General features: G+C 42.1%; 1 protein-coding gene across 1 annotated transcript in view; it reads right to left on the reverse strand.

Annotated features, from left to right (window-relative positions):
* The window catches only part of DYTN (dystrotelin), a 56,211-nt gene extending 29,595 nt beyond the window's left edge, over positions 1-26,616 (reverse strand). Inside the window, exons 1-10 of the mRNA XM_045034394.1 lie at positions 26,321-26,616; positions 24,744-24,807; positions 20,974-21,048; positions 17,142-17,343; positions 15,270-15,355; positions 14,653-14,753; positions 9,776-9,847; positions 9,117-9,280; positions 4,444-4,555; positions 2,376-2,527 (exon numbers count right to left, since the gene is read on the reverse strand). Of these exons, the coding sequence (XP_044890329.1) occupies positions 2,376-2,527; positions 4,444-4,555; positions 9,117-9,280; positions 9,776-9,847; positions 14,653-14,753; positions 15,270-15,355; positions 17,142-17,343; positions 20,974-21,048; positions 24,744-24,762 (983 nt within the window). The 5' untranslated portion in view covers positions 24,763-24,807; positions 26,321-26,616. The remainder of the gene's footprint in view (positions 1-2,375; positions 2,528-4,443; positions 4,556-9,116; positions 9,281-9,775; positions 9,848-14,652; positions 14,754-15,269; positions 15,356-17,141; positions 17,344-20,973; positions 21,049-24,743; positions 24,808-26,320) is intronic.
* Positions 26,617-27,831: the final 1,215 nt, after the last annotated feature.

The raw sequence follows: 27,831 nt of genomic DNA on the forward strand, positions 1-27,831 counted from the left end.
AGAGAAAGGGAGACCCAGAAACCAAAGCAGGCTCCAGGCTCTGAGCTGCCAGCACAGAGCCTGACGCAGAGCTCGAACTTGAGAACTGCGAGATCACGACCTGAGCCGGAGTTGGATACTTAACTGACTGAGCCACCCAGGTGGTTATTACAACTTTTAGTTTTTAGCTTAAAATCAATGGGAGGATACTGGAGGGATGTCAGACGTGGGAGTTTAGGGGATACGGGCACATGAGGAATGCCGTCAAATTTGTGCTTTTAAAACATCAGTCTGGCTTTAGCAGCGAAAAGAAATAGAATTAAGAGTATGGATCTCTGTGTTCTAACTATGAGAACGTAGGAATTTAGACAAGATCTCAAGTGTATAATAAATCCAGATGACTAGCCAACACATTGTATTGTTTCTTTGCCTGGGAAAAGTGAAATCTGTCTTGAAGAAGACAGATGAATTGGCACCTGATAGCTTTGTGCTTATTTTAAAATTCTTTGTACTATATTAAAGATATACATCCAGATACTCAAATTCTCTAACTCTAAAGATATATTGATGCAGCCTGTTAGGTAAGTGTGACACAGGGATAATAAATGGCATCTAATTGCACTGTCAACATGTAGTTTTTCCTTTAAAGGAAAGAACTATAAAACATATTTAGATTGGAAAGTGACAAAATGACCCTAGAAATAGGGTCTGGCATTGAGATAGAAATATGCTGGTGGGTGTCTGAGAAAACATTTGAAGATTACAAAAAAAAGTTAGTAAATGAATACCAGTCTGATTTAAGTTGATCTCCTCTATTCTCTGTAGGTAAAATTAATAATTCTGGTTTTTTTTCTCCCCAAATTTTGATGATCATAAGCCCATGGAAACAGTATCTCTTTCTTTTGCTTTCTACAATTTTACATTTTGAGATGGTTACTTCCAAAATTAACATCGCAACGACTTTTTAAAAAATTTTGTTTTTAACCATACATCCAACATGGGGCTCAAATTCACATCCTCCAAGATCAAGAGTTACATGCTCCACCAACCGAGCCAGCCAAGTGCCCCCATCACAAAGACTTTTTAAAAAAAAATTTTTTTAACGTTTATTTATTTTTGAGAGACAGAGAGAGACAGAGCATGAGTGGGGGAGGGGCAGAGAGAGAGGGAGACAGAATCCGAAGCAGGCTCCAGTCTCTGAGCTGTCAGCACAGAGCCCTGCATGGGGCTCAAACCCATGAACCGTGAATCACGACCTGAGCCCGGGTTGAACGCTTAACCGACTGAGCCACACACATGCCCCCACAAAGACTTTTTAAAGTCAGCTTTAAGCTGGTGATCTTTAGGTAAGTGATAGGTGACCTCATATATTAGTAGCGCTGGGCAAGCTTTGAGATAACTCTCTGGAGCACAATTCCGTACTCTGAATTTTAAGGGTTAACAAAATTCAGAACTTTTGATCCAATGATTTTATTTGAGCAAATTTATCATAATAAAATATTTAAACTATAGGCAGATGCATGTATAAGGATGTTGACTACAGAATTTTGATGGGGCATATTTTGAAAATAACCAAAATGTTTAATGATATCAGGTTGTTTATGAATTATGATACTTCCTTATAAGGATGAAAGTGAGGCCATTAAAAATAATATTTTGGAAACTAATGACAGGGGAAATACTCTCCATTTAATGTAGATGAAAAGAAGAATCAAAAATTATATCTACAGGGGCCCCCGGATAGCTCAGTTGGTTCAGTGTCCAACTCTTGATTTCAGCTCAGGTCATGATTTCACAGTTCATGGGATCGAGCCGAGCATCGGGCTTTGCGATGACAGCATGGAGCCTGTTTGGGATTCTCTCTTTCCCTCTCTCTGCTTCTTCCCTACGTGCTCTCTCTTAATTAATTAATTAATTACACTTAAAAAAGTCGTATCCACAGCATAATTCCTGTTTTGGTAATACTAAAATGTGACTGGTACTCATCTGTGCATGATGGGATTCTGAGTGTTTTTCTTTCCCTTTTTTAACAAAAATAAAGTATTAATTCTTTTTTTTTTAATTTTTTTTCAACGTTTATTTATTTTTGGGACAGAGAGAGACAGAGCATGAACGGGGGAGGGGCAGAGAGAGAGGGAGACACAGAATCGGAAGCAGGCTCCAGGCTCTGAGCCATCAGCCCAGAGCCTGATGCGGGGCTCGAACTCAACAGACCGCGAGATCGTGACCTGGCTGAAGTCGGATGCTTAACCGACTGCGCCACCCAGGCACCCCTTAATAAAGTATTAATTCTAAATTAGGCTTTTGAAAGCAAAATGTGCTATGCTGTGCCGGCTGCATGAGTCCCCAGGCTCCTGAGGGGCTGCCCTACAGGACCTTCACTCATGGACACTCACCTGGCCTCTGCGTGGTCAGCCATGTTCTTTGGGGTCACCTGGTCCAGGAGCCACCGCCTTCTTAAAGCTTCTTTTCTCCCACAGCGCCCTTGGAGCAGGTTGTTTCTGAGGGTCCTGAGGAGGAATTTTGTATTCTCCTTTGCTGACATCTGCTGGAATGGCCAACATTAAGAAGGGGTCCTATCAGTCTAAATGTGGTCTTTTTTTTTTAATTTTTTTTCAACATTTATTTATTTTTGGGACAGAAAGAGACAGAGCATGAACGGGGGAGGGGCAGAGAGAGAGGGAGACACAGAATCGGAAACAGGCTCCAGGCTCTGAGCCATCAGCCCAGAGCCTGACGCGGGGCTCGAACTCCCGGACCGCGAGATCGTGACCTGGCTGAAGTCGGACGCTTAACCGACTGCGCCACCCAGGCGCCCCTAAATGTGGTCTTTTTTCCTTACTTGAGTGGACTGGCCACCATGAAAGTTTTTGGAATTATTTCATTCACTTTTATGTCCTTAGAAAAATCATGTTACTTCCTTACTACATGAATTTCTTTGCATTCTACTTGTCCACGCAGTGCAAGTTTCTAAATTAAAGATCACTCAACTTACACAAATAGCCTCTCTTCCTTAGAGCAATCCAGTAACCTGGAAGGCTGAATCTAGAAGGTGTATGAAACAGGGCTAGGTCCAGGGCTGCTAACATTTAGGGTGTGGATTCCTTTCCACACTGGATGGTCACTCGTGGATTTATCTACAGAAAAGTGGCTCGTACAATTAATTCTATACAAAATATCAGTGGATTCCACCTGAAGTCCACCCATCAACCCCACTTTAAGAACTTCTGCCAAAAAGAACAAAGGAATGAGGGATTTTATTCAAAGATTTTCAGCTCTTGAAACCTGAAGTGTAATAACAAAGTGACCACATGGTGTCAGTCTAACCTCAAGAAGCCCTATATCTCCCCAGGCCAACAAGTAACCCAGCATCTGGGTTATTTAAGTTGCATAAAACAATACCCACTGGAATTCTTTGGCAAGATCCAAGCACTTGACTTTTGTGGACCATTCATGTTAAAGAGAGAACAAGAGAAAGCTGTCCTCCGTAAGGCTAGCTAATCAACATCTCTCACCATTGACGTGTGACAAAATCTAAATGGTGAAATGGATTTGTAGGAACTTAGCGATGAGAAGAAAGTGTTCTTTCTGGGAAAATGAAAATGCTCCTCGCTTAAAATGAACTATCCTTTTTCTCTTGTCTCTTTAAAAGACCTGAATTCTCTTTCTGAGTAGATTTTCTTAAAAAACAAAACAAAACAAAACATTTGAAAGGCAGCCGTGAAGTCTCAGTTTAATATTCTTTCAGTCAAAACCGAGATGGCAATTTTTCTCTTTCATTTTTCCTACAGCAAAAATACTGGAAGTTAAGGGCTCAGGATAAGACATGCTAAAAGAAAAGTTTTCCCCAGAGGCACTAGTAACTAGAAGCCTAGGTTTGTCATTTTTACCAAATCAAAGCCTTTTCTTTGAGTCCACTCCCAATGCTGCTCCCCTCTTATTCCTCAGATATTGTCTGCAATATAGTGTGTTATCAGTGGCTTCGTACTGAGTGTTGTTTGGCCTTTTCTTGCCCCTAATAGGTTTTAATAAAATCTATGATGTAAAAAAAATATTTGTAGATTTATATTGAGAGATATTTAAGGTTGAGTTTGCCATTTCCCTAGACTTTTGTTTTTTAAGTTTATTTATTTATTTTGAGAAAGACAGAAACAGCGCAAGTGGGGGAGGGGGCAGAGAGACAGAGAGAGAGGAGAGAGAATCCCCAAGCAGGCTCTGCACCGTCAGCACAGAGCCGGATGGGGGGCTCGAACTCACCAAAAACTGAAAGATCATGATCTGAGCCGAAATTAAGAATCGGACACTTAACTGACTGACCCACCCAGGCATCCCACCCCTTCCTTACTCTTAAACATTATCGTGAACGAAAGAAGCAGAATCTGTGGTTTTACTGGAGGCAAAGTTTGTGAACTGCTGTCACCGGTACCGATTCATGGATGGTTGGTATTTTGCACTAGATGTTACCTGGACGCAATGCTCAAACACAGGAGGGGCCTTCTGGTGGGACCTGCTGTGAAGACCAGATAAGAAACACGCCTGGCAGATGTCAAAGTCGAGACACTTCAGACAGCGGTATCTGTCAATTAAAACGGAAGTAAGGCTAAGGTGGCAACTAGCTCATGAGCTCAGAAAATAACGTTCAGGTGGAGAATGGGTACCCCAGAACATACAGGAGATATCACGGCTATCAAGTAAGCGTAAAATTTCTCCCAAACTTTGTAGGGACGTTAAGTGACTCTGACATGTTATTTTTAATCGAAGAAATCTTCTTTTGATAGTATTTTTTTTATAATACAGCATGACACTAATATCGTTTTATCCAACAAACTATAGTAGAGAAGTCTGATTCATGCCCCCGCAGATATACCGAACACTTTCTACAGGCAGGCTACTGTGTACTGCGACCCTGAAGACAGAGCCCTAAGTCTGAAGCCACATTTTGTATGGTGGCATTCAAATCTTTTGAATTTAGTCGCCAAGTTACAACAAAACAAAACAAAACAAAACAAAACAAAACCAAAAACCAAACACCGGGAGATTTCAGTACATTCTGACTTTTGACTTCTCTTGAGGAATTTCAAGACAGGATAATACTGGACCTGTGTTCCTGCATGGTATTGGGGAAAATAAAGCCGTAGATAAAGAATTTAAAAGCAACTTTTGTGATTTTTCTAGAACTCTGTCTGTAGGAAAGAAACGCAGTGGACGAGGGTCGTTCCTTCAGCTGGAGTGTGGGGGAGCGACCACCACACCCAAGCTTCTTAATACATCAACACTGCAGTCCTTCTTTTATGAACAGTCACACCCTTAAATCTCCCATGGTCAGCAGGAGAGGAGGGTATCTTGAGACCCATGGGAAGGAGGGGTGTTTCATAATATGGTGATATCAGGGAGGGCTGGTAAGGCCTCATAGTTACGATTTAGTGACTTTTGACGATATTTGAGTGGAATCATAGTGTTTGTCAAAGATTGGGGATCTATACTTTTTTTTTCTGATATTTTAATTCTCTTCTCCAAACACAGTGTAGGTGGCATAAAAGCTCTGTCTTCTTCATCAATGACAATAATAGGTGAGGGCAAAGTGACAGCTACTCCTTCTAGACTGGAGACAACAGTCTCCAGCTCACCACAATCCCTACCTGGCCAACTTCTCACATGTAGACTACGTGCCTAGCTCCTGTAAACATTTGAGTTTTCAACCCCTCCCTTGAAAGTTACAGAAAAAGAAATATGACCAGACCCCTGTGCTCTTCAAATTTCATGTCTTGCTGCAGAGAGATGATAGGGAAGCTTGTGGTCCTAACTGGAAAAGTTAAGCAATATGTGATTATGCACCAAATGTGAGGCATAGAAGGCAAGTGCTGTAGGAGGGAGAGAGGGGGAGACCCCTGTGGGCTGCGAGGTCAGAAAAGTTTTCATGGAGGAAGTGTGCCATTGGGCTCCAGATCAACGAGGATGAAGTTCCAGAAAGGAGTGGGGTAAGGAGGCTGGAGCCAAGAAGGAGGGTTTAGAGCACATCGAATCTATCAGACCCGCTGGTTATTCTGAAGAACAGAGGAATCAAAACTTGGAGTGCCCCTGAGGCCAGATGGCAGAAGGTCTTCCGACCACAGTCCTTGGAAGGCAGAGCAGAAGAACGTAAGCTCCGTGAGACCAACCGTCAGCTGCCCTTGTTCACTGCCTAACCCTGACACCTCGTTCCATGATACAGTATTCATAAATAGCATCGAATGGCTAGAATAGTAGCCAAGGTAGCCAAAATAGTTCCAAAGTTTTGGAACACTTACTAAGGGCAGGCACGTATACATGCGCATATGTGTATGCAATACATCTACATGTATTGACAGTTAACCCCCATGAAAGTTCTTTGAGGTAAGGCATTCTTATTATTCTCATTTTTTCAGATAAAGAAACTGAAGCAATCAGAATTTAAGCAACTTGCACACAGTTACACCACGTCTTGGTCAGAGGGGGAACTAGGCTTTGAGCCCAGGGGTACCGCCTGAATGGACAGCCAGCTGTTTTCACCCCTGGAATAGACCGCTGGTGCAGGAGGCTTGAATCTGGACACACACCCCACCATTACCAGTGACCTTGAAGTGGGAACTTAAGGTCAGATGCTTTGGAGGATACCTGGTGCACTGAACGTTTTCAGTGAACATGAGACGAAAGAAGTTAAGTGAATGACTTAGTTTCTTCACGAGAAGAATGGGACTGGTAAGCCCTGCCTTCTTGGCCTGGCAAGGTTTTTACAAAGCTTTGAAAATGATTCAACATGCAGAATTGGGAAGATAACTGCTGTTTGCGTGAAACGTATAACACGATATTTTATATAAAGATTATTTGATGAGCCACCTGTACTGGCTACTTTATCAGCATTACATATGGCTGCAGTCGACTCATCGAGGACAATACACTGACCCTAACCTTGCATTAGTCCCTTTATGCTCAGAAGCTACCTACAGGTACATGAGAAAAGGCGTAGTTTTCTACACCTTTGTAGAAGGCGTAGATCCATCCATCCCTGATGAGATGGATCTGTTGGTGCCTTTACCAAGAGAGAACCAAGTCTGGGTTTTCCCCCAATCTCATCCCAACCTTACATGGCTATTACAGAGCATAAATACGATACATCCTGCTAAAATATAACACTGGCTTATGAACAATCTCTGATCTTTTTACCTCCTCTTTGTAAGGTTGAGCTTTTGCCTCTCCCTGTTACCTCCAGATCTGCCAACACTTCTGCTTTAAAATGACCTTCTTCATCTCACTAAAACTTAAAGCCGCGAGGCTATTGCTGCAGCTTATGAGAGCCAAAAACACAAGCTTAAGGCTGGGACTGTAATACATGCAATTTCTAATAGACTCAGAAGGTTATAGATAAAGTAAGTCTAGCACTCCGTTGGCTCCAGCTCTCCTTTTACTTCTAAAGAAACCAAAGCCCAGAGAGGTTAATGGCCTTGGGCAAGTTGCTCAGCCATCTGCATATATGAGAACTGTACATTGCCTCGGATGTCTGGAAAGAAAGATGGGTTGCACGGAGGCATTTCTAAGAGGAAGCTTAATTTCATTCTCAGTAGAAAGTGACGTAGTCTCAACTTTAGCGTATGGCCCTTTTTCTTTCCGCCTTCGTATGACCTGAGCCACTCAAACTCTCTGAGACTCCTTTGTAAAACAGGATTAATAATATCTGCATCGTGTTACACACAATAATTTAAAAACATTTCGGTGTAAAAGTTGTGTTTTATATAACTGCAAAGTGAATTCTGCCCCTGGGGGGAGGGCAGGACATGTGGTAACCACTTAATTAATACTTATTTATTGGCTGCATATCACATGGTACATCATATTCATGTTCCTCCACTGTCCAATATAAAAGGAGTTTGTTTTTCACTGCAATATGGAGATTTCTTTGGTTTGGTTTCCAACAGTCCTTCCCATTTATAGGTTTTATTGTTTAAAGTACAGTTAATCATGAATGAAATTTCACCATGTACTCGGAATTCTCTGCAAACCCAATTCATTTCGTTGGCAAAACTAAAACCTGATTTCCAGGTTGGCCAGAGACCCAGCGGATGTAATTTATACCCACAGGGAGCTAGTAAAGATCTGCAAGTATAGGATGAGAACAGGAACAGAGTCCCCAAGTCCTCACTCCTGCGCCTCTGGACACCCCTTTCTTTGACTTGTTTTTAGCAACTGGGTTTTCTCAGCAATTCAGTCCTACCCCCACCCCTGCAGCCCCTACCTGTGTTCATTCACCACGATAATGGCATCCCTGTGCTTGGCCTAGACCTGCTGCTTTCCTTCTTTCCTCCCCAAGTTTTCAACCACTTGAACTTCACTTCTTCATTGTTTTATTTACGGGAGACCAACAGCACCCTTTTTCCTAAGGTGGGGTTCTGACTTTCATCCTCAAAGCTTTGGAAAGATCTGAATGTCCAAACCTAGCTTCCAAATCTGCCCTTTCCTCCAGGCAGAGTGGAGACTTGGTGTGAGCTGCCCCCACAAAACCTGATTTTATTCCTTTGGATCCTGAGCCCTTGTTCCCAGCTTTCTGCACTGGGAGGCAGTATAGCATCATAGTCGCAAGGCAGAGACTCTGGATTCAGTCCGCCAGCATCTGCTACTTGCTAAGCATGTGCAAGTAAGTCATTTATCTTCTCTGCGAATTGGGGATAATAATGCCACCTTGGATAGAGGTTCTAACAAGTCCTTAAACGAAATGGTCCACGTGAACCACTCAGCCTAACACTCAACAGTTCACAAACTATTATTATTACTGTAATTCTTATAAATAGCTCCCAAATATTTAAATATTTAAGCTAAATATTTAAATTAAATTTAAATATCTCTTTTGTAACAAAAGAAAACACATTTTCCCCCTAAAGAAATACAAATGTCTATTGGTCAGACTGTGTTAGTGGAAGAATCTAATACTCCATTAATTACAGAAGATAAAATATAATTTATTGTCAACCAAGATCCCTCATGCAGAAAATTACTGACTGAGTAGTTTTCAAAATATCAACTGAGTTCCAGATCTGTGAGGAGGACCTCAAAAGGAATCTGGAGAGACACAGCTCTACTCCGAGACCCATTTGGAGAATGACCGTCTGCGAAACACTGATGAGTACCTCAGTCCAGTGATTGGGAAGTTCCTGCAGATTCTACACCGAACAGGGTGAGTGACCATTTCAGTGGCAGATAACCGATAGCAGGTTGGGAGCCACAGGAGGATGGGAGGCTCAGACTGTAACCAAGAGAGGAATTTTTCTTCTTTGATTGTTGGGCTTAACACCTGAAAAACAATGGCTCACTTAGATGTGTTTCCAGCATGACTTTGGTCTCTACTATAGATGCAAATGTATTTTCATTTTCTTTTCTGGCTGTTTCTGTCAGCTCTGCCAAAGACGTTTATCACATGAAAAGTCAGAGGCAAGTTTATACCTTTTTTTTTTTAATGTTTATTTTATTTATGTTGAGAAAGAGAGAGAGGCAGACAGAGAGGGGGAGAGAGAGAGAATCCCAAGCAGGTTCCTCACTGTCAGCACAGAGCCTGATGCAGGGCTTAATCTCCCAAACCGTGAGATCAGGACCTGAGCCGAGATCAAGAGTCCCCTGCTTAACGAACTGAGCCCCCCAGAAGCTCCGAGCAAGGTTATATCTTGAATTAGGTTGTCTCGGATGCTGTGTGGAGTAGCAATTCCGTAATTTGAACTGGGCAGCAAACTTGTCTGCCCCCAATTCCCGGGGATCTGCCCCCAAGTCCCAGGGACAGTTGCATCATACTCACCCCTTGGAAACAGCTGCGGGTGGCACTTTCCACAGAGCACAGAGCACGACTCTCCCCTACAACAGTTGGGATCTACAAGAGGCAAGAAATCCCCATGTCACTTGTGAGAAAATAGAGAAGTAAGTAGGTGACCACTGAAATCAGCACTTCTGAGTAGAGGTGCTTACAGCCACGGGGTCACAAGTATTTAGTGCCTGAGACTGGATGAACTGCCTCAGTCCAAGCAGATGAGAAATCTGTGGGTTTTGTGCAATGTCTGAATGAGGATAACGAATGAACAAGTGGGAAAAAGTGGGGCTGAGAGGAAGGAGGAGGGTGAGAAGACAGTCTAGCAATTGGGGCAATCCAGGCACGGCTGTCGCTGTTTCACTTCTTATGATCCCAATACAATTATTTTCACCTTTCTTTGCCTTCATTTACTTGTGAATCACATATAACAATGATACTGTATTAACATTCAGAGCGGTTTTAAGGAAAACCTTTTAAAACACTTTCATGGCATTTTAACAAACACCAGTTTCTGGGGTAGAGCAGGAATCATTATCCTTGTTTAAAGCAAGGGGCGATTGAGATTTACTGTTTTGCTCAGGGTGAAAAAAAAAAGTGATTTAGCTGCAGAACTGAGATCTCGCTTCAAGACTCCTTACTCTGTTGAGGGGTGCTCACAAAGCTTTGTCCTTCTGACTTCTGTTGTAGGTGTTCCAAGGGCTCTGCCTGCACTGCCTCACTCAATGGTTTCCACCTTTCAATCATGACCACCAAGGGAGTTTAACTAAGGGACTAAGAACCCCTTGTGACTGCCAAGATGGCCAGGGACTTGGTTCTGACATTATCTATATGCACAAATACGTGTACCTGTCACCTCCATTTATGCCCATTTGGTCACAAGTCCTAATTTCGCGTCTGATGTCTTGTACAGCACTGGCTGTCAGGAGGCATCGCCTGCAAGCTCAAAAGTAATTTCAAAGACCCCCCTGCTGAGTCCATCAACTCGAATAAACATTCTTCTAATCAGGAAAGTGGCACTTAGAACCACTTTGCTGACAATTAGCCAGGCAGGAGTCAACAAACATTTTCGTAACAGCGACAAGATGGCTGTACTTTAAATTGGTAATGACCCCGTCACCAGCTGAACATAAGTAACTGCTCCCTACGTCATTTGGCCTTTGTCTGAAAAACTGACTCATTGGCCGTACTTTGGCCTGTGAGTGCTGATGAACTAACTGGAAAATTAGTTGGAGGGTGTTCTTGAGCCCTGAGAAAGGGGGTCGACCTCATGTAAATCAAGGGAAGGAGATCAGACGGAGCCGGCTTGCCAGCTCTGTGACTCTGCCATTGGCCAAAAGAAAACTCACTTCGGTAGGAGGCTTTCACCTCCACATTTTGGCTTTAAGTGTGTGCGTGAAAATTGTCTGGATTCATTGTCCATTTGACTAATTTCTTGCAGGTGTGCTATGGAAGATCCCATGTGGCTAGATGGAACACTAGCAGAGGCAGAATGCCACTTGAAATGATAATTAGGATCCTTAGGGGAGGGGTTTGAATCACACAACGGGGCCTGGAATTTTCTATGGGCATCCATCTCTGAGTTCTTAATGGAAGTCAATGGGATGATAATTTGCTATGCAAATTTCCATCTTCCAAAGACTTCTCTCAGGAGCGTACTAAGGCACCGGTGGCAGACAGAGCACTGCTCGAGCTGCCATTTCAGCAGCTCATTGACCTCAGTTGAGCCTGGAACAAGGACAGAGCTTTAGGGTTTGTTGGATACGGTGCTAGCCTGGGGCAAGCTACAGTATCTAGAAAGTGAACACAAGGATTTCTACGGGAGAAGGAAAATGCCCCTCAGTCCACCTACTTTCGTGACATCCACCTAAGCCCTCCAGTCTTACAAGTCTGCCTGCAGAAATGGATGGACAGACTCTTCCAATCTCCCCGGCTCCCTGTTAGCTCGAGCCCTGAGATGTGAGGGGTGTTGGGCTAGGTGCCTCTGCTATGGCAGATATGCCTAAGGGTCAGTGCGATCCGTGTGCCACGATCACCAATAGCTATGCCTGAAGTTTAACCTTCTAAATTAAAAACAAAATCATTACTCCATTTAAAAAATATGAACCTATTGACTATAACTTGGAATTTCCAGAATAAACTAAATATTATCATGATCAATATGAACCTAAGATATTAAGACCAAATCAAATCACAGGTGATTTTGGATAGGTTGTTCTGAACCATACTCCCTGTCCTAGAGTTCTAATAATCTTCCTCTTTACCCACCCCCTTCATGACCTTCCCCAGTTCAGAATTCTTGGTCCTGAAGAGTACCAGAATGTGCCACCCCAATATGTGCCTCTTTGGCATATGGATTATTTTGAGCTAAAGGCCATTAAAACCAGCAGATGCAGGAAAAGCTCTAAAAGCAGGGCACAAGTTTTCCTTTTGTAAACAAAATGTACATTTATTTATAAAGGAAATTTTCGTCTGCCAAGGGTGTCTCTTTTTCCCTACCAGAAAGAGGAGGGGTCTTAACAACTCTGATCAATGGACAAGGTACTGACTTAAATCCGCACAACAAACCTTACTAAACAATCAGAGTTTTCCTGGTCACCTTCTCATAACTTTCCTTCTCCACCAGGAAGCCCAAAACCCTTTCCCTTTGTTTAGCTTGAGATTATATGTAAGCCTGAATTCTAGTCATCCCTTTGAGTTACTCAGCACTGGGTACTCCCATGTGTGTGCACCGTATACATGTTAATAAATTTCTGTCTGTTCTCCTCTTGTTAATCTGTCTTTTATCAGTCTAATTTACAGGGCCCCAGCCAGAGAACATTACAATGGGTAGAAGAAAAGATTATTTTTTTTCCTCCCTTACAGGGAGGAAGGGGACCCAGGAGGGAGACCCAGGAGAAAAATGATAGAAAGCTATTTAATGGCATCATGGTGCAGAAAGCCTAGTGTGGGGATTTTACAGGGGCTGGAAAAAAAGTAGAGACATTCTCGAAATGGGTAAAAGTTACGCTGGGAGAGCAACTACTTCCACAGAAGACAATCTGGAGTCTGCTTAATCCATTTGTAGAAGTTCTTGCTCAGACACATCATTTATTATCAGTTTAACATTTAGGTAACATACTTACTTTAAGGAGGTTCAATTCCCTTACCTAGCAAGGCTAAAAACAGCAGTACATTTGTACATTCTTCAAGCACAGGAAATGATGCAAATGTTAACTATTTGAGTATTCAGGACTGAATTTCATTTATACTTTCATTAAACATTTGTCGAAGGCCTTACTACCAGGCACTTTTTAAGCCATCAGAGACGTGAACACGAATGCAATAGAATCCTTCCCCTGGAGAAGCAGCCTAGTGTGGAAGCCACATATCTGGCAATAAATGCAACAAAATTTGACAACAAAGTTATGCACAGGGAGTTAAAGAGCTTTTAGTGAGGAGGTGACTAATAATCTAAATGACTTGAGACATGAACAGTATTCGCCAAGGGAAAAGAGATGCCGGCTGTTGGAGATAGAAGGAACCACACAAGTCAGGCATAGAGAACTTGGTACATGTTGGGCAGGGTAAGGATTTTGATACAAAGGAGTGAAATCAGTGTACAAAATGTAAGAAAAAATTAAACACTATGGAACAAACAGAAGAAACCACTGGATATCTTTTCAATGGTGATTCTGGAACCTACAGAGACATGCATCATTACATATCATGTGACTAGGTTATTTTACAACTCTGTAGAAAATTTAAGTTAACTTGTAGTAGAAACCAGATTGAATGCAAATAATTTGGGGCGTCTGGGTGGCACAGTCGGTTAAGCGTCCGACTTCAGCTCAGGTCACAATCTCACGGTCGGTGAGTTCGAGCCCCACGTCGGGCTCTGGGCTGATGGCTCAGAGCCTGGAGCCTGTTTCAGATTCTGTGTCTCCCTCTCTCTCTGCCCCTCCCCCGTTCATGCTCTGTCTCTCTCTGTCCCAAAAATAAATAAACGTTGAAATGCAAATAATTCTCATCTATAGACATGCAAATAAATTCCATCCTGATTGATGACCAACCTCCCCCTCCTCCCCCAAAAGTCAATCTTTCATCCATATTAAAATTCATCATATTAAAATTCATTTTAATATTCCTTATCTATCAATTTGTTTGTTCTTGGGCTATTTCTTTTAACTACTTGTAACATCTTGCTGATGCTTTCTTTCAATTAACAAGTTAAATACATTTTTGGACACATATTCATTTTGTATTCCTATAAAAATCATGATTTCATCTCTTTTTGAAAAGAGAAGGATTGGGTCAAATCATGAAAGCTTTTCTTTTGTTTTTCTATTTCATTTCATTTCATTTTGTTTTATTTCATTTTAAGAGAAAGAGAGGGGAGAGGGGCAGACGGTGGGGAGGGGGGGAGAGAGAGAGGGAGAGAGAGAGAAAATCTCAAGCAGACTCCATACTCAGCAAGGAGCCTGACATCAAGAGTTGAAATCAAGAGTCAGACACTCAACCAACTGAGCCACCAAGTTGCCCCAGGAAAGCTGTTCATATGATGCTAAGGAATTTAGGCTTTGTTCAATAGACCTGAATGGCCAAGGAGGAATTTTAGGCACGCGGGTGACATTTGCATTTTGGAAAGTCACTGACAGCAAGGTGGAGGCAGAGTTGGAGGGAGGAGAAGCTTGAGTTGGGGAAACCAGTTAGGAAGTGATTATAAAAGATTAGGTCTATGCTCAGATAAGAGCAGTGGCTATAGAGGGGAGGGATTGCATGGAGAACTACATTAACATAGAATTGACACAGTAGAAAACCATATTCCTTAATAACAAAGGTGGCTAATATAACTGGAACACATTTAGAATTCTTAAGTATTGGAGATTTACCTGCTGTAGATCTGTTAGTAGGTTTCTCAAAACCCTTCGAGTCATGCGTGCCCCAGAATCATAACCTCCCCTGTTATTTTCTGCATAGAGCTGAAAAAGAGCTAGACATACAAGGAGAAAAAGAAATCTTTAAATTGAATACTTGCGATACGTCTTCAAAGAATATGTGCCTTGAATTCTAAACAGTTTATTTGTAGGTGTGAAGGGAAACGGAAAGGAAAGGTATATTTCTTAATTATTTGCTTGCTGTTTTGAAGGTTTCCCAAATTAGATAATACGATGACTGATGAAAAGCAATTCACATTTCAACCTCTTGATAATTCAGCACATGGGCGATGAAGACCAGGAGGCTGGAAAATGGCGATGCGAGGAGAATCCCAGTCTTTAAACGAATAATAACCACTTGTGTCTGGATAATTCCCACACGAATAAGGAGCAAGAATAACAAAGTTATGAATAATGAGAACATATAGATGGACATCTTGAAAACTTCCACCGTGCTGAGGACATACCAAACAAGAGCCACGTGGCAGGGAATAGGAATGAGTGAAGGAGACAGTGTGTTGGAGATTCAGAGGTCACTGCACTCGATACACGCAGATTCTTATGTATGTTACCTCTGTATTTCGTAAGAGGGCTGTCCCCGCAGAGAGCAATCAGGGCAGCAGCCACAGGTGCCAGCTTGAGCAAGCCCGTTCCCGTGCTGCAGGGCAACAAAACACAGAGACCAGGATGGGAAAGGCAGGGTGATTCTGGGTGACGTGGGTTATAAAAACAATCACTATGAACGGACGCTTCTGACCTTGTGTTCCAAGTTCACATTTTTCATGGTCTGTTTTCCGCTATCTAGATTTTTGACAGAGTAAAACTTGACTTAAAATATTTCATTAGTCGTTCATTCATCCATTCATTCATTTATGTGCCCAACCATTATTTATTGGGTGCTTCCTCTGTGCTAAGCACTGTACTAGGCACCAGGGAAACAGGGATACCCCCTGTCTTCACGGAGCGGGCCGGGTCACGTCCTTAGGATACACATGTCTGGAAACCAAAGATACAAGCACAAAAGGAAGACAAAAGGAGCAAGCATTTATATACAAAATCCACCAGTTCACGGGCCCTCACGTAGAGCCCAATTGTTCTTGGCTCACTGGCTCCACAATTTCAAACCCGCAGAACAATGTCTCACAGGTAGGAGGATTTCTAGAGGCAGGCGTTGATATTAGAAACGATAGTCGAAAGCATAATGTTTAAGGAATCTGAAATAATGAAAAAAATAGCTTGAAAACATGTTGATATGTTATTTATGTAATAAAAAAAATAAATAACAAGCTGGAAAAGGAAACACTGTTTCCTTTTGTTAAACCATTTTCCAGATGGTTAAACTGTGGTTGCCTCAGAAGGCGGGATTCAGGGTGACTTTTCTTCTTCTGTACTCTTTTCTGTACTTTCCAAATGTTTTGTATTTACTATGATTTTTAGAAGTCCATTCTACAGGATGAGGTCAAGACCAAATAAGGTAAACAAAATGAAGTGGGACAGAAGAACGGTGGACCCCAGAGCCAGGGAAGCACACACATAGCTAGACACACACACAGACATACACACAGACACACACCATTTACTTGATGGCATGCGTAATAAAGCCCTTGACATGGTCTAAATTGGCTTACAGGTGCAAGGGACTGAGTGTTTGGGTCCCCCCAAAACCTGTATTTCAAACTTCTCACTTCCAATGTGATGAAATTTGGAGGTGGGACTTTGGGGGGTGATTAGTTCATGAGAGTAGAGCTCTCATGAACTGGATTAGTGCTCTTACAAAAGAGAATTCAGAGAACTCCCTCACTCCTTTCTCCACATAAGGACACAGTGAGCAGGTAGTCCTCTGTGAATCAGGAAGGTAGTCCTCACTAAACACTGAACTGGCCGGCGCCTTGGCTTTGGACTTCCCAGCCTCCAGAACCATGAGAAACGTTTGTTGCTTAAGCCACCGGTCTGCAGTACGTTTGTGTAGCATCCCAAACAGACTAAGACAATAGGTTAGCCACCTACACACAGGTTATTCAACCTTACTGCACCTGAGAAACAAAACAAAACAAAAACTGATCATTGCTTACAAGGAAATGAGCAAACAAATAAGCTACCAGGAACTCAAGAGAAAAGTGTGATTTTTTTTCCATGTATAGGCATACAATCACCCTGGCAAAAGGTGTGTGTGTGTCTAGAGTGGAAACGAGTTTGTGTGAAGCAAAAGTAATGTGGATTTGTTTTTTTTTCCCTTTTTGCTACCCATGGGTCTTTTGTATTAGTGAAACTGATAAACGTGTGCTTCTTCGTTCCTCTGCTGAATGAATAATACATTTGCCGAAAACAAAGAAGCCTTCTCATGTATCAAACCTTAAGCAAACCTTAGACAACACCAAATGGTCACTGACCAGTGGTGACTAAACACTGCCCTTGGGGTCACAGTGTGACCTTCACATGCTCACCTGTCATACATCGCTGTGAGAAGGCTCAGAGTGAGTTCTGAAGCTCTGGGATGCACCTGTCCTGGATTTTCCGCCCTGACTCTCTGAAACAGCTCCTGAAGAGCCTTAAAGAGGTGTTGCACAGAGAGGGGGCTCTCTCTTGCTTCCCAGAAACTGTGACGTAGGAGGACGTGCTGAATCAGAGAGCTGTCCATCAAGTCCACTGTAGGAAGCAAACGAAAAGTTGACTTATTTTCCAATGGGAACAAAACCTTCATATAAAGCCTTCAAATAAAGCAAATGTCATCTATCTAGCATTTAATTGAGACTTTTTTAATCGCAGCTCTTTTCTTTTTTTTTTTTTAACGTTTATTTATTTTTGAGACAGAGAGAGACAGAGCATGAACGGGGGAGGGTCAGAGAGAGGGAGACACAAAATCTGAAACAGGCTCCAGGCTCTGAGCTGTCAGCACAGAGCCCGACGCGGGGCTCAAACTCACAGACCCCGAGATCATGACCTGAGCCGAAGTTGGCCGCTTAACCGACGGAGCCACCCAGGTGCCCTGGCAGCTCTTTTCTTTAAAAGGAATTAGATACGACCACTATTTGGATGCATATCTCTTGTGTAGAATTCAGGCCCTATTCTTCTGATAGTAGATTTGATTTTGGAAAAGCGTATCTGTTAGTACAGCATTGTTACCAGATTGCTGCCAGCATAACCTCTAGAATGTTGCTTTATAGAATGAAGTTGAAAGGGGAAAACGTGAGAAATTTGAAAAACAGCCTTCCAAGGAAGTTAGGGCACTGTGCTGAAAAGTGGCGAAAACATTTTTATACTCTTTATTAAATGAACTGAGTAAATTTACCTTTTGTGTTCAAATATAGTTTTCCGTGTCTGCACCTTTGCTGCAGAAGGAATATTGTGTTAAAATGCAATTGCCTAAGGTAAAAAAAAAAAACCCGTGATCTTTATAATAAAGAGCAGTTGCTGAATTATGAGACTCTTCAAGTCCCTTCCTTGCCTCGGTAATATTTCTTTTTGTTGATCTCCCTTCCATCGGTATTATTATCTAGGGAAGGCACTTAATAAAGTTGCTTACAAAAAATAATGGTTTATTTCTTATGTTTTTTTTTTTACCACCTCCTAAAAATTTTACAAGGCAATGAATACAAGGAAGAATGAAACAGAGCTAACCCTATGGTTTCTTGCCGACAGAGGATAACAGACAAAATTAATAAACACCCACTTGCACCATCTGACAGATGATGTCAGTGGCACCCAGAGCTGCTGGCATTGAAAATGCTCCAGTGTGTGAAATGATAAGACCCTGCGATTTTCTCTACCTCGTAAATCAGCCTCGCAGATAAGGAATCTAGCAAGTACAATAAAAGTTTTTATTTGTTCTCTGATACTGCTTTCAAAGAGAGTCTGCGGAAGTGAGGAGCAGGTTTCAGGATGTGGCTTTAATAAAACCCTGGCTGCAGGTGGTGGAGGACGCAAACCGTTTTATCGTTGCGCAATCGCAAGACGCATCCCCTTGGCCTGGCATGCGGTACGCAAGGCGTTCTTGTCCCCTGCCACGAGTTCGGTATCACAGCAAAACAGATAACGGTGGTGCGCGTTGGTTCGTCTCCGCACAAGATTTATGCGCGATGCTCTGGGACCCCGCCGTCTGCAGCTCACCGCGTGCTTTATCTCTGGTTTGGGGACTTTTTTGTTTTCAGATTATTGTTTGGATATCGCTTCTAGGCAGAACTTTGAAATACTGGTTTTGTGTATTGTTAATATTCCCAGGAGTATTATTTATACTCGGTTTCTTTTTTTTTTTTTTAATTTTTTTTTTCAACTTTTATTTATTTTTGGGACAGAGAGATAGAGAGCATGAACGGGGGAGGGGCAGACAGAGAGGGAGACACAGAATCGGAAGCAGGCTCCAGGCTCTGAGCCATCAGCCCAGAACCTGACGCGGGGCTCGAACTCACGGACCGCGAGATCGTGACCTGGCTGAAGTCGGACGCTTAACCGACTGCGCCACCCAGGCGCCCCATTTATACTCGGTTTCTAATGCCAGGGGTAATAAAAAGTTCAAAAAGGTACATCCTCAAGTTGTGCTGTTTGTACGTACTCAGGCGTTGATGATGGGGGCTTACACAGACATTAGCTGCTAACTTTCTTTAATGGAGAAGTTCCCCAGGAAAATAGCATAATTCAGTGTAAACTTTCAGTGAGCATATTTTGCCTTTTGTTGATTCCTGGAAGAGTAAATAATACTTACAAGTGGGTTTGTCTGCCTTGCTAAGTAAAAAAAAAAAAAAAAAAAAAATCTGTTTAAAAAGCCGAGAATCTTTCTTCAAAGGATCCTTGTACAGAATGTAGTAGAGAAAATAGAGACAACTAGTTGTACTGGTTGAAGAGATGATCTTTTACGTTTCCCTCACTTGCCTGTACTTCCCTTTCCCACTTCCTTTCTTGCTGTGTTCAATAGCATCCATGTGCACTTTGTGAAAGCATAATTTGAAAACCACTGGTCTCTAGAACTTGTAAGGCAGAAGGTAAACTATGAAAAAATTTCTTTTTTTACTTACTAAATTAAAAAAAATTTTTTTCAACGTTTTTTTATTTATTTTTGGGACAGAGAGAGACAGAGCATGAACGGGGGAGGGGCAGAGAGAGAGGGAGACACAGAATCGGAAACAGGCTCCAGGCTCTGAGCCATCAGCCCAGGGCCTGATGCGGGGCTCGAACTCACGGACCGCGAGATCGTGACCTGGCTGAAGTCGGACGCTTAACCGACTGCGCCACCCAGGCGCCCCGTTACTTACTAAATTTTTTTTAAAAAACATTTATTTATTTTTGAGAGACAGAGAGAGACAGAGTGTGATCAGGGGAAGGGCAGAGAGAGAGGGAGACACAGAACCCGAAGCAGGCTCCAGGCTCCGAGCTGTCAGCACAGAGCCCAGCGCGGGGCTCGAACTCACGCACCGTGAGATCATGATCCAAGCCGAAGTCAGTTGCTTAACCCACTGAGCCACCCAGGCAACCCCTAAAAAAATTTCAGCTTCAGGAGAAATGTCATATGTGTAACACAACTTCATTTAGGTCTAAAATGATACATGTCTTAAATTATTTCCTATGAAGAGATTTTATAATGCAAAATACAGAACTTATTAGAGATGTTGAATCCCTGTTATTTTTCATAGCTAGAGCCCAGTCTAATTCATTTTGGAGAATTTTTAATAAATAAACATGTTTACCACATTTTACCTTAGTTTGCCTATGATGACAGTATAAGAAAATCATAGCAATTAAGCAATTTAATGCAGAAAATTTAATGCAGAAAAAAAAAGCAGTTCTCAGAGAACTCTTGAGATAGTTTTAAAATGTGTGGCCCAAGGATTATTCATCTGAATATACTTTTGCACGTTCAGGGAGAGAGGTACAATTTCAAATGCAAATCTTATGTGGCAGAAGGAATTTAAAATTGTCATGCTTAAATCTACAAGTGGAGATTCCAAACTAACTTATTTTGTAATTTCATTTTGTGTCACTATTGTTATCCTGAAAAGGAAACAAGCAAAAACATGTCCAGAAACCAAGTTAAAAAAAAATTAAAATAAAATCCTCATCCACGAATTATCGTCTCCTGTTGGTGAGGCTACGCGCGTGTGGAACACGCAAGGTGTGCCCCCCCCCCCCCCACTCCACCTTCTGTTACTAATGTGGTGAATGCACAGATCACACCTTCCGGATCCAGCAGTCGCTCACATGGGGGAGTACTTGTTTTCTCTCGGAATTTCACATCACACATCAGGATCAGATGATTTCGAGTTTTTAACGAGAGCCTGTACTTACACTGGCACAGAGTTTGCACTGATCGTAATTTGAAGGCTGTTCTGTAAATGGAATTCTCAATACTGTTAAGCGCATCTGTAAAGAAAAGATGAAATATCATGAATAAAAAGACCATCTCGTTAGATAAACCCCACATCCAAGAGGGGGATCTGAGAGATCACATAGCTCTGTTATTTTGCAGGTGAGGAAACAGTCTTAGAGCTCTTTTTCCTACCTGCGAACAACAACAACAAAAATGTCCTAGGCTGCAGGTGACCTTAGAGGGTACCCTCTGAGTCCACTAAACATTTTAAATAAAAAGGAAACAGCTTGTGAAACAAATAGGATAAAAAACTCTGTGTAGAATATAAACTCAACTTTGTTAATATATTGTAGTCAGATGTACACACATATATTTATAAATGAAGACAGCACAGAACTCTCCATCCGTTCATTTGTTCAGCAAATGTTTATTGCGCTCCTACTGTATGGCCCCAGCACGATTCCAGGCCTCTGAACTATGGCAATGAACAAAACAGATACAAATCCTTGTCCCGTGGAGCTTAATTTCTAGGAGCGTTTGCCAAATTGTTCATAGAGGATATCTCTGGTTTCTTGAATTCTTAGTATTTGTAGTTATTTTCTTTCTACTTGTTGGTATCACCTCCATTTGCTTATAAAGAGCGTATGTCCTTTTTCTAATCAGAGAAGAATCATTAATATACCTTCTTTCGAGAGTTACCGCCCCTAACACCGCTGCAACAATGGCTAACATTTCTGAGCACTTACCAGGCATTGAGTGTTTCTACACCCATTTCACAGTGCGGTGAAGAGAAAGCTGTGGAGCCACAACTAAGTCCTTTTTTTGGGGGGGGGGGGCGGGAATGAGTCCACGTTTTCATCTTCACTTTCTTCAGCAGATAAATAGGTATGTGTGCTCCAGGCGTGATTGTGATAGAAACAGGCAGCTCGCTGGCCCCTGCTAGGCAGGCCCCAGAGCAAACAAAACAAGGGCCCGCTCCGTGGATTTCATCGATTCAAACATATGTGGCAGGACAATTTAGGGTGATATTAAATTTCTCCTTATTCTTGCAGAAGTGGAAGGACTTAAAGGATGAAAAGGCAATGTCTCTACGTCCATTCTGGTGTGTGTTCCAAGGTGTAAACTCTTTCTGGAAGATTTAACGGCTTCTTTGTGTTGAAGGGGCCATCCTGAAGTCAGCCCACTCAGGCCTTCGTATGAAAGGTCCATTAAAGAACCAAAGCCACCCATGGAAACGGGAGAGTTTGAATCTACACGTATATCATTTCACGGTCCAAGATCAAGGGCAAGTTGTTCTTCTAAAGCAGAGTAGGGGCATTCGTTCACCAGAAGAAAGCCGAATGGGTGCTGGGTGGCCGGAGGAAAAAGTTCCCTTGGAGACAGACTTTGTTAAACCAAATACCACCTGGATCCCTCACTTCCTGAATCCTCTACTTCATCCTGTCTCCTAACTCCTCCTCCTTGGCCCATACACACATTCCGGACTCTGCCTTGCCTTGAGAACCAATCTCGATTTCACGGTTGCTCTACTTACCGTTCTCTTTTTCCCGAAGAGGGCGAGAGGCTCATTCCTGTACAAGAAATTCTGAATACTTCGGACGGGATGTTCAGCATAAGAAGCTTAGAAGTTTTTGTCTGTCTTTAAGGCATGGCTCCTTCCCAAACTTAACTGGATCTGAACTGCCTACCAAGCTACAATGTCCTGGTTTAGGTTGAGAAGATAATGTTTTGTGCCCTGGAGGGTTGTGGGGGGAAAGTTCTAGCTGTTGCACATATGGATACGGAGTGCCAGGCAGTATGCTCAACCACTGAGGGGCTTATGGTGCTGAACGAGGTCAGATCCACCCTTCGGGGGTTAGAGCCACCAAAAGCCTCTCCCGGAACGTACACGAATTCAGTGATCGATATACGATCATGAGCGGAAGCCATTTACCTCCGGTAAATGTGCCTTAAAACGTCATTACACAAGCAATCCTATGAACTCTCCACATCTCCCTCCACCCACCCCTTTTTTGAACAGATGCAACGATATCAAAGAAGCTACAATTTGTGCTAAATCTTTTGTTATTTAATATTTCCCTATGTTTGGAAAATGCTTTCCAGTTTTCAGATGAGTCCAGTGTTGGAGTATGGAGAAGTCAGAAACCCCTCTGCCCTATAATCTGGAGAAGGAAAACAAATTGAGAGCAGCCGTCACGGTGTGGAAATAGTTTTACTAAAATGTAATGCCCAACATTGTCTTTCCTTCTGGAAACTGGCCAGTTTTTGTGCCCTGGCTCCACTCCGATGCAACAAGGGAATATCGAAAATCAGCAAACTAGGGGCTCTGCGGGTTCCCAGATGCTGTCATGGGTGCAAGAGCGATTCTATAGCTGCCCTACCATCTGGCCCAGTGCACTCCTGTCAGATTGCGTTTTGCAGTGTCCTCTGATGAAGTTATGCAGCATAGCGCGGCAAGCTGTGACAGAATACAGCGTGGCAAATGAATGAGTATCCCAGGTGATTCACTACCAGCTCTGCTTCCTAAAGGCTTTTTTTTTTTTTTTTTTGCTTTCCTGCTGGTGGGAGAAAACTCAAGAAAGGAAGAAATCGCTTGATGTCTCAGGCTCAAAGCTATGAAGAGAGTAGTTTTAGATGCTTAAAGAAATAATAGTACAAGCTACATATGGTCTTGTTCATGGAAGCAATTTGGGAAACACGTGTTGCTTTAAACGATTCTTATTTTTGCTTAGCCAGATCAATACGTGTCAGCACATCAATGTCTGCTGAGACAGAATGCAATAACCTATCTTTCAGCTGTGCATCATCTCTAGTGCGATGATCCAGAAAGAGAGATTTTTGGCCGGTGGTCCTCAGGGCTTCCAGCAAGTAGCTTCCACCTGGGAGCCTGTTAGACACGCGTGTTCTCAGACCCCAGCCCAGACCTACTGAGTCACAAACTCTGGGGGTGGAGCGCGGCACTTTAACAAAGGCTCCAGGTGATTCTGGTGACACTAAACTCGGGAGGCATCCCTTTAGGGAGAGAACGTCGGGCTTTGAACGGGTTATCTACCTCTTCGTATGAAGCTTATTACAATGAGGGCTTCGATTTGGAAACCCCAAAGATGATTTGACTCATCCATATGTCGTTTTAGATAAATCACTTGAGATATGACCGAAGTTTACGTAAAGCAAGTGAAGTTAACACTCTAGATTTCAGGTAGCAGAATAGGGCTGAAACTCGATTCAGCAATAAAAATGTCACAAGCCAGTCCTGGGCCTACCTTGGCATTCAGAAATATTGGTAGAAAGGGGCACTGGTGTCCCCATACCCATTTATCAAATATTTATATAGTGACAGCTGTGAGACCTTTCCCCCAACTTTGTGCCCCCATAATACTGTGAACTTACCCCTGACATTAAAATAGGTACAAGGATGTCATTTTAACAGTAAACAAGAAAATATACAAAAATAAGACAAGCTATATGTGAATAGCAATTTAAAGTGTTAATTATATGGAGAACAAATCTTTTGTTAAATTACTTTTGGTGCTTTGGGGACAATAGACTAAACTCTCTTCCATACGTTATGAATTTCTGTTTGAAAAAAAAAAAAAGAAAGAATATCTTTTCAATCACCCACTAGTTTCTTTTTCAGCCAGATGCCAAATGTCTACTGTTTTTGTAACTCAGAGGTCTGAAAATACAGCATCTGTGCCTAATTTTTTTTTTTACAGACTGTGCTCAGAACCTCGACAATAGTACTCACCTTGTTTATCTGGATCCATTTCAGGAATTTCTTAGAATGGCAGTTGGTAAGAGGGCCCCTGGAACTGGAAATAAATCCATATTTTAAGCAGAAAGGTTTTGCAATGGAAGGGGAAAGGGGGGGAAACAAAAAGACCGCTAAGCAAAGCCATTTCCCCTGTGAAGCAATGAGTAAAAGGTGTTCAGAGAGCCTGTGTACTCTCCTTGGGGAATAAAAATAAGGAATATAGGGATAGAGGCTTCTTATACTGGCCACGCCTGTAGGGATTCGGAGCTGTACCTCAGAAATTGAGAACAGCTTCTGAGACTAATATGTGAATACTTAGAACTTTTGAGGCATTATAATTTTAGCAGGAGACTAGATTCTCATTTCAAGAAAATGCAAATTTACTTGAATTTTTAAGGACAAAATTTGAAGCTCTCAATGCTTAAGCTTCTAGCAGTTCTATACTAAATAATCGATGTATTAAATTTCTGACAAATATTATCCATTTGAACACCTTATCACAAATATGCATATATGAGTATTGAACACAGAATTCAATTGATGTTTTATTTTAAAGAGAGTAGTCAATTAGCTACCTGCTGTTTCATGTTGCAACTATTGTTCAGACTACATATAAATATAAATATATATATATATATATATCTGAACTTACAACAAAAAGAATAGGTTAATGGATTATGCTATATGAAACCTTACACAGTTCTAAGAAAAAAACCCATTTTTGAAAAAATTTTTTTTTTAACATTTATTTATTTTTGAGACAGAGAGAGACAGAGCATGAACGGGGGAGGGTCAGAGAGAGGGAGACACAGAATCTGAAACAGGCTCCAGGCTCTGAGCTGTCAGCACAGAGCCCGACGCGGGGCTTGAACTTACGGACCGCAAGATCATGACCTGAGCCGAATTCGGCCGCCTAACCGACTGAGCCACCCAGGCGCCCCAAAAACCCATTTTTTAACATAAGCAGTTGAGAACTGTTTTTTAAATTTACATGACAATTGGGGTGCCTGGGTGGCTCAGTTGGTTGAGCGTCCCACTTTGGCTCAGGTCATGATCTCCCGGTTCGTGGGTTTGAGCCCTGTGTTGGATCTGTGCTGATGGCTCAGAGCCTGGAGCCTGGAGCCTGGAGCCTGCTTTGGATTCTGTGTCTCCCTCTCTCTCTCTGACCCTCCCCCACTTACATACGCTCTGTCTCTGTCTCAAAAATAAATAAACATAAAGAATTTAAAGTTGTGTGACAAATTTAAATAGCACTTTCCTCCTCTTCTAATGAATGAGTTATTTAATGGCACAGTTTGCAAACAAAAATCGATTGCATAAGTTATTTAAAATGACAGCGATAGTGATCATCCCTGACTTGCCCCAAACTAGGAAAGTTTCAAATATATTCAAGTATGATTTGTTTTGAAAAGTTCTAGCAAGAGCAATCAGATTAGAACTCCTTGGGGGCATACAACTGCTCCCTTGAGCTCTTCCTAAAGCCCCCAGGTAGGTGAGAAGGGTTCAGCCTCCTGTACCATCAACAGTACAGCTGGAGATGAAATTGATCCACCTTCCCGTCAGCTCCTTACCTTTCGGACTTTATGGAAGAAGCAGTTTAGCAAACAGTCCGTGTAGGTTACTCGGCAGTTTTGAAAGAGGGAAAAGCTGAGTCATAACAGATTTCCAGACGTGGCATTCCTATGGAGAGCTGATGTCTTGTTCTGACTGCGCAGCAATTGCCTCTAAAACAATGACATTGAGGTTGCACCCTTTTTAAGGCCTCACAAAAGTGCATTCATTAGTAATAAAGATCTTGAATAATTTAAGGCTACTCCTACATCTCTGTTTCAATGGCTATTTCTGCATTACTTTCATGTGTAGGAGAGGCAAGTAAAGCGTCTTCCGGGTGCTATGGAGAGCAGGGGTTGCCGTAGAGATTATGAACCGGTAAAAAAGCCTCCACATCCCAGCTAATGGCCACCTTACTGGCCATCCCAGATAAGAGTGACCTGGGAATGAAATCTAATTCATTTGATTAACTCTTTTATAAATTCAGAGGTATTGCTACACAGTTTAAAAGTCACCAAATATAACGCAGGTCTTCAAAATGGGAATGATTTGTCACAAGTACACATTTCCTCTGAAGTTTTGAGTAGCACCTGAAAATGTCTTTACTTTTTAAGAAATTCAGATGAAAAATAAACCTGTTGGAATCCTAACACGGTTTTATAAATTTTTTAAAAATGACGTCTCAGGAACCAAATGTATTAGAACTTTACTAATGTTTTCAGACAGCCGGGGAAGTAAAGAGCTGATTTTAACATGCCTTTCAAAAGGGTTAGAACCCAAAGCGTGGGTATATTACTTTATGAGTATATTACTTCTCTGCCCTGAAGAGCCAGAATGTCTGGGAGTCCATGGTCCCAACCGAGGCACTTAAAACAATTATGACAAGTGGTCATGAATCCACTCCAGAATATCTCATTGTAAAAATCAGTTGTCAAAAGTGTGATATCCAAGGATAGTCAATGTATTCCTGTCTTTTTGAAAAGTATTAGTGTCACACTATTGGTTTCTTAAACTCAAACTTGGGACGTTTTAAAGAATGAAAAATGGGGGCGCCTGGGTGGCTCAGTTGGTTAAGCCTCCAACTTTGGCTCCGGTCATGATCTCACGATTTGGTTCAGGAGTATGAGCCCCGCCTCGGGCTCTGCACTGTCAGAGATTCTCTGTCTCCCTCTCTCTCTACCCCTCACTCACTCATGCTCTCTCCCTCCCTCTCTCTCTCCCTCAAAAATAAATGAACATTAAAAAAAAAAGAATAAAATTGACTCTGTGTTTAAAAAATAAAGAATGAAAAACTGATTAACAATGGGGCTCACGTGGATCAAGAGGAGGGAAAAAATCAACCCGTCATTTGCCTTTTCATAGATAAATTACATTGATTTTTCTGGGAACAGATAAGACAATGGGGGAAGAGAGTAAGTTTCTCTCACGTGAAATCTCTGTCTTTTGCGTGTTGTAGACTCAAAGCTGAAATCGTACTTACGAGGTTCATGTTCCACTATATCTGGATCGAGGAATATAGTATCAGAGGTAT

This window comes from Felis catus, chromosome C1 (genome assembly GCF_018350175.1).
Source record: "Felis catus isolate Fca126 chromosome C1, F.catus_Fca126_mat1.0, whole genome shotgun sequence".
Classification (NCBI taxonomy): Eukaryota; Metazoa; Chordata; class Mammalia; order Carnivora; family Felidae; genus Felis; species Felis catus.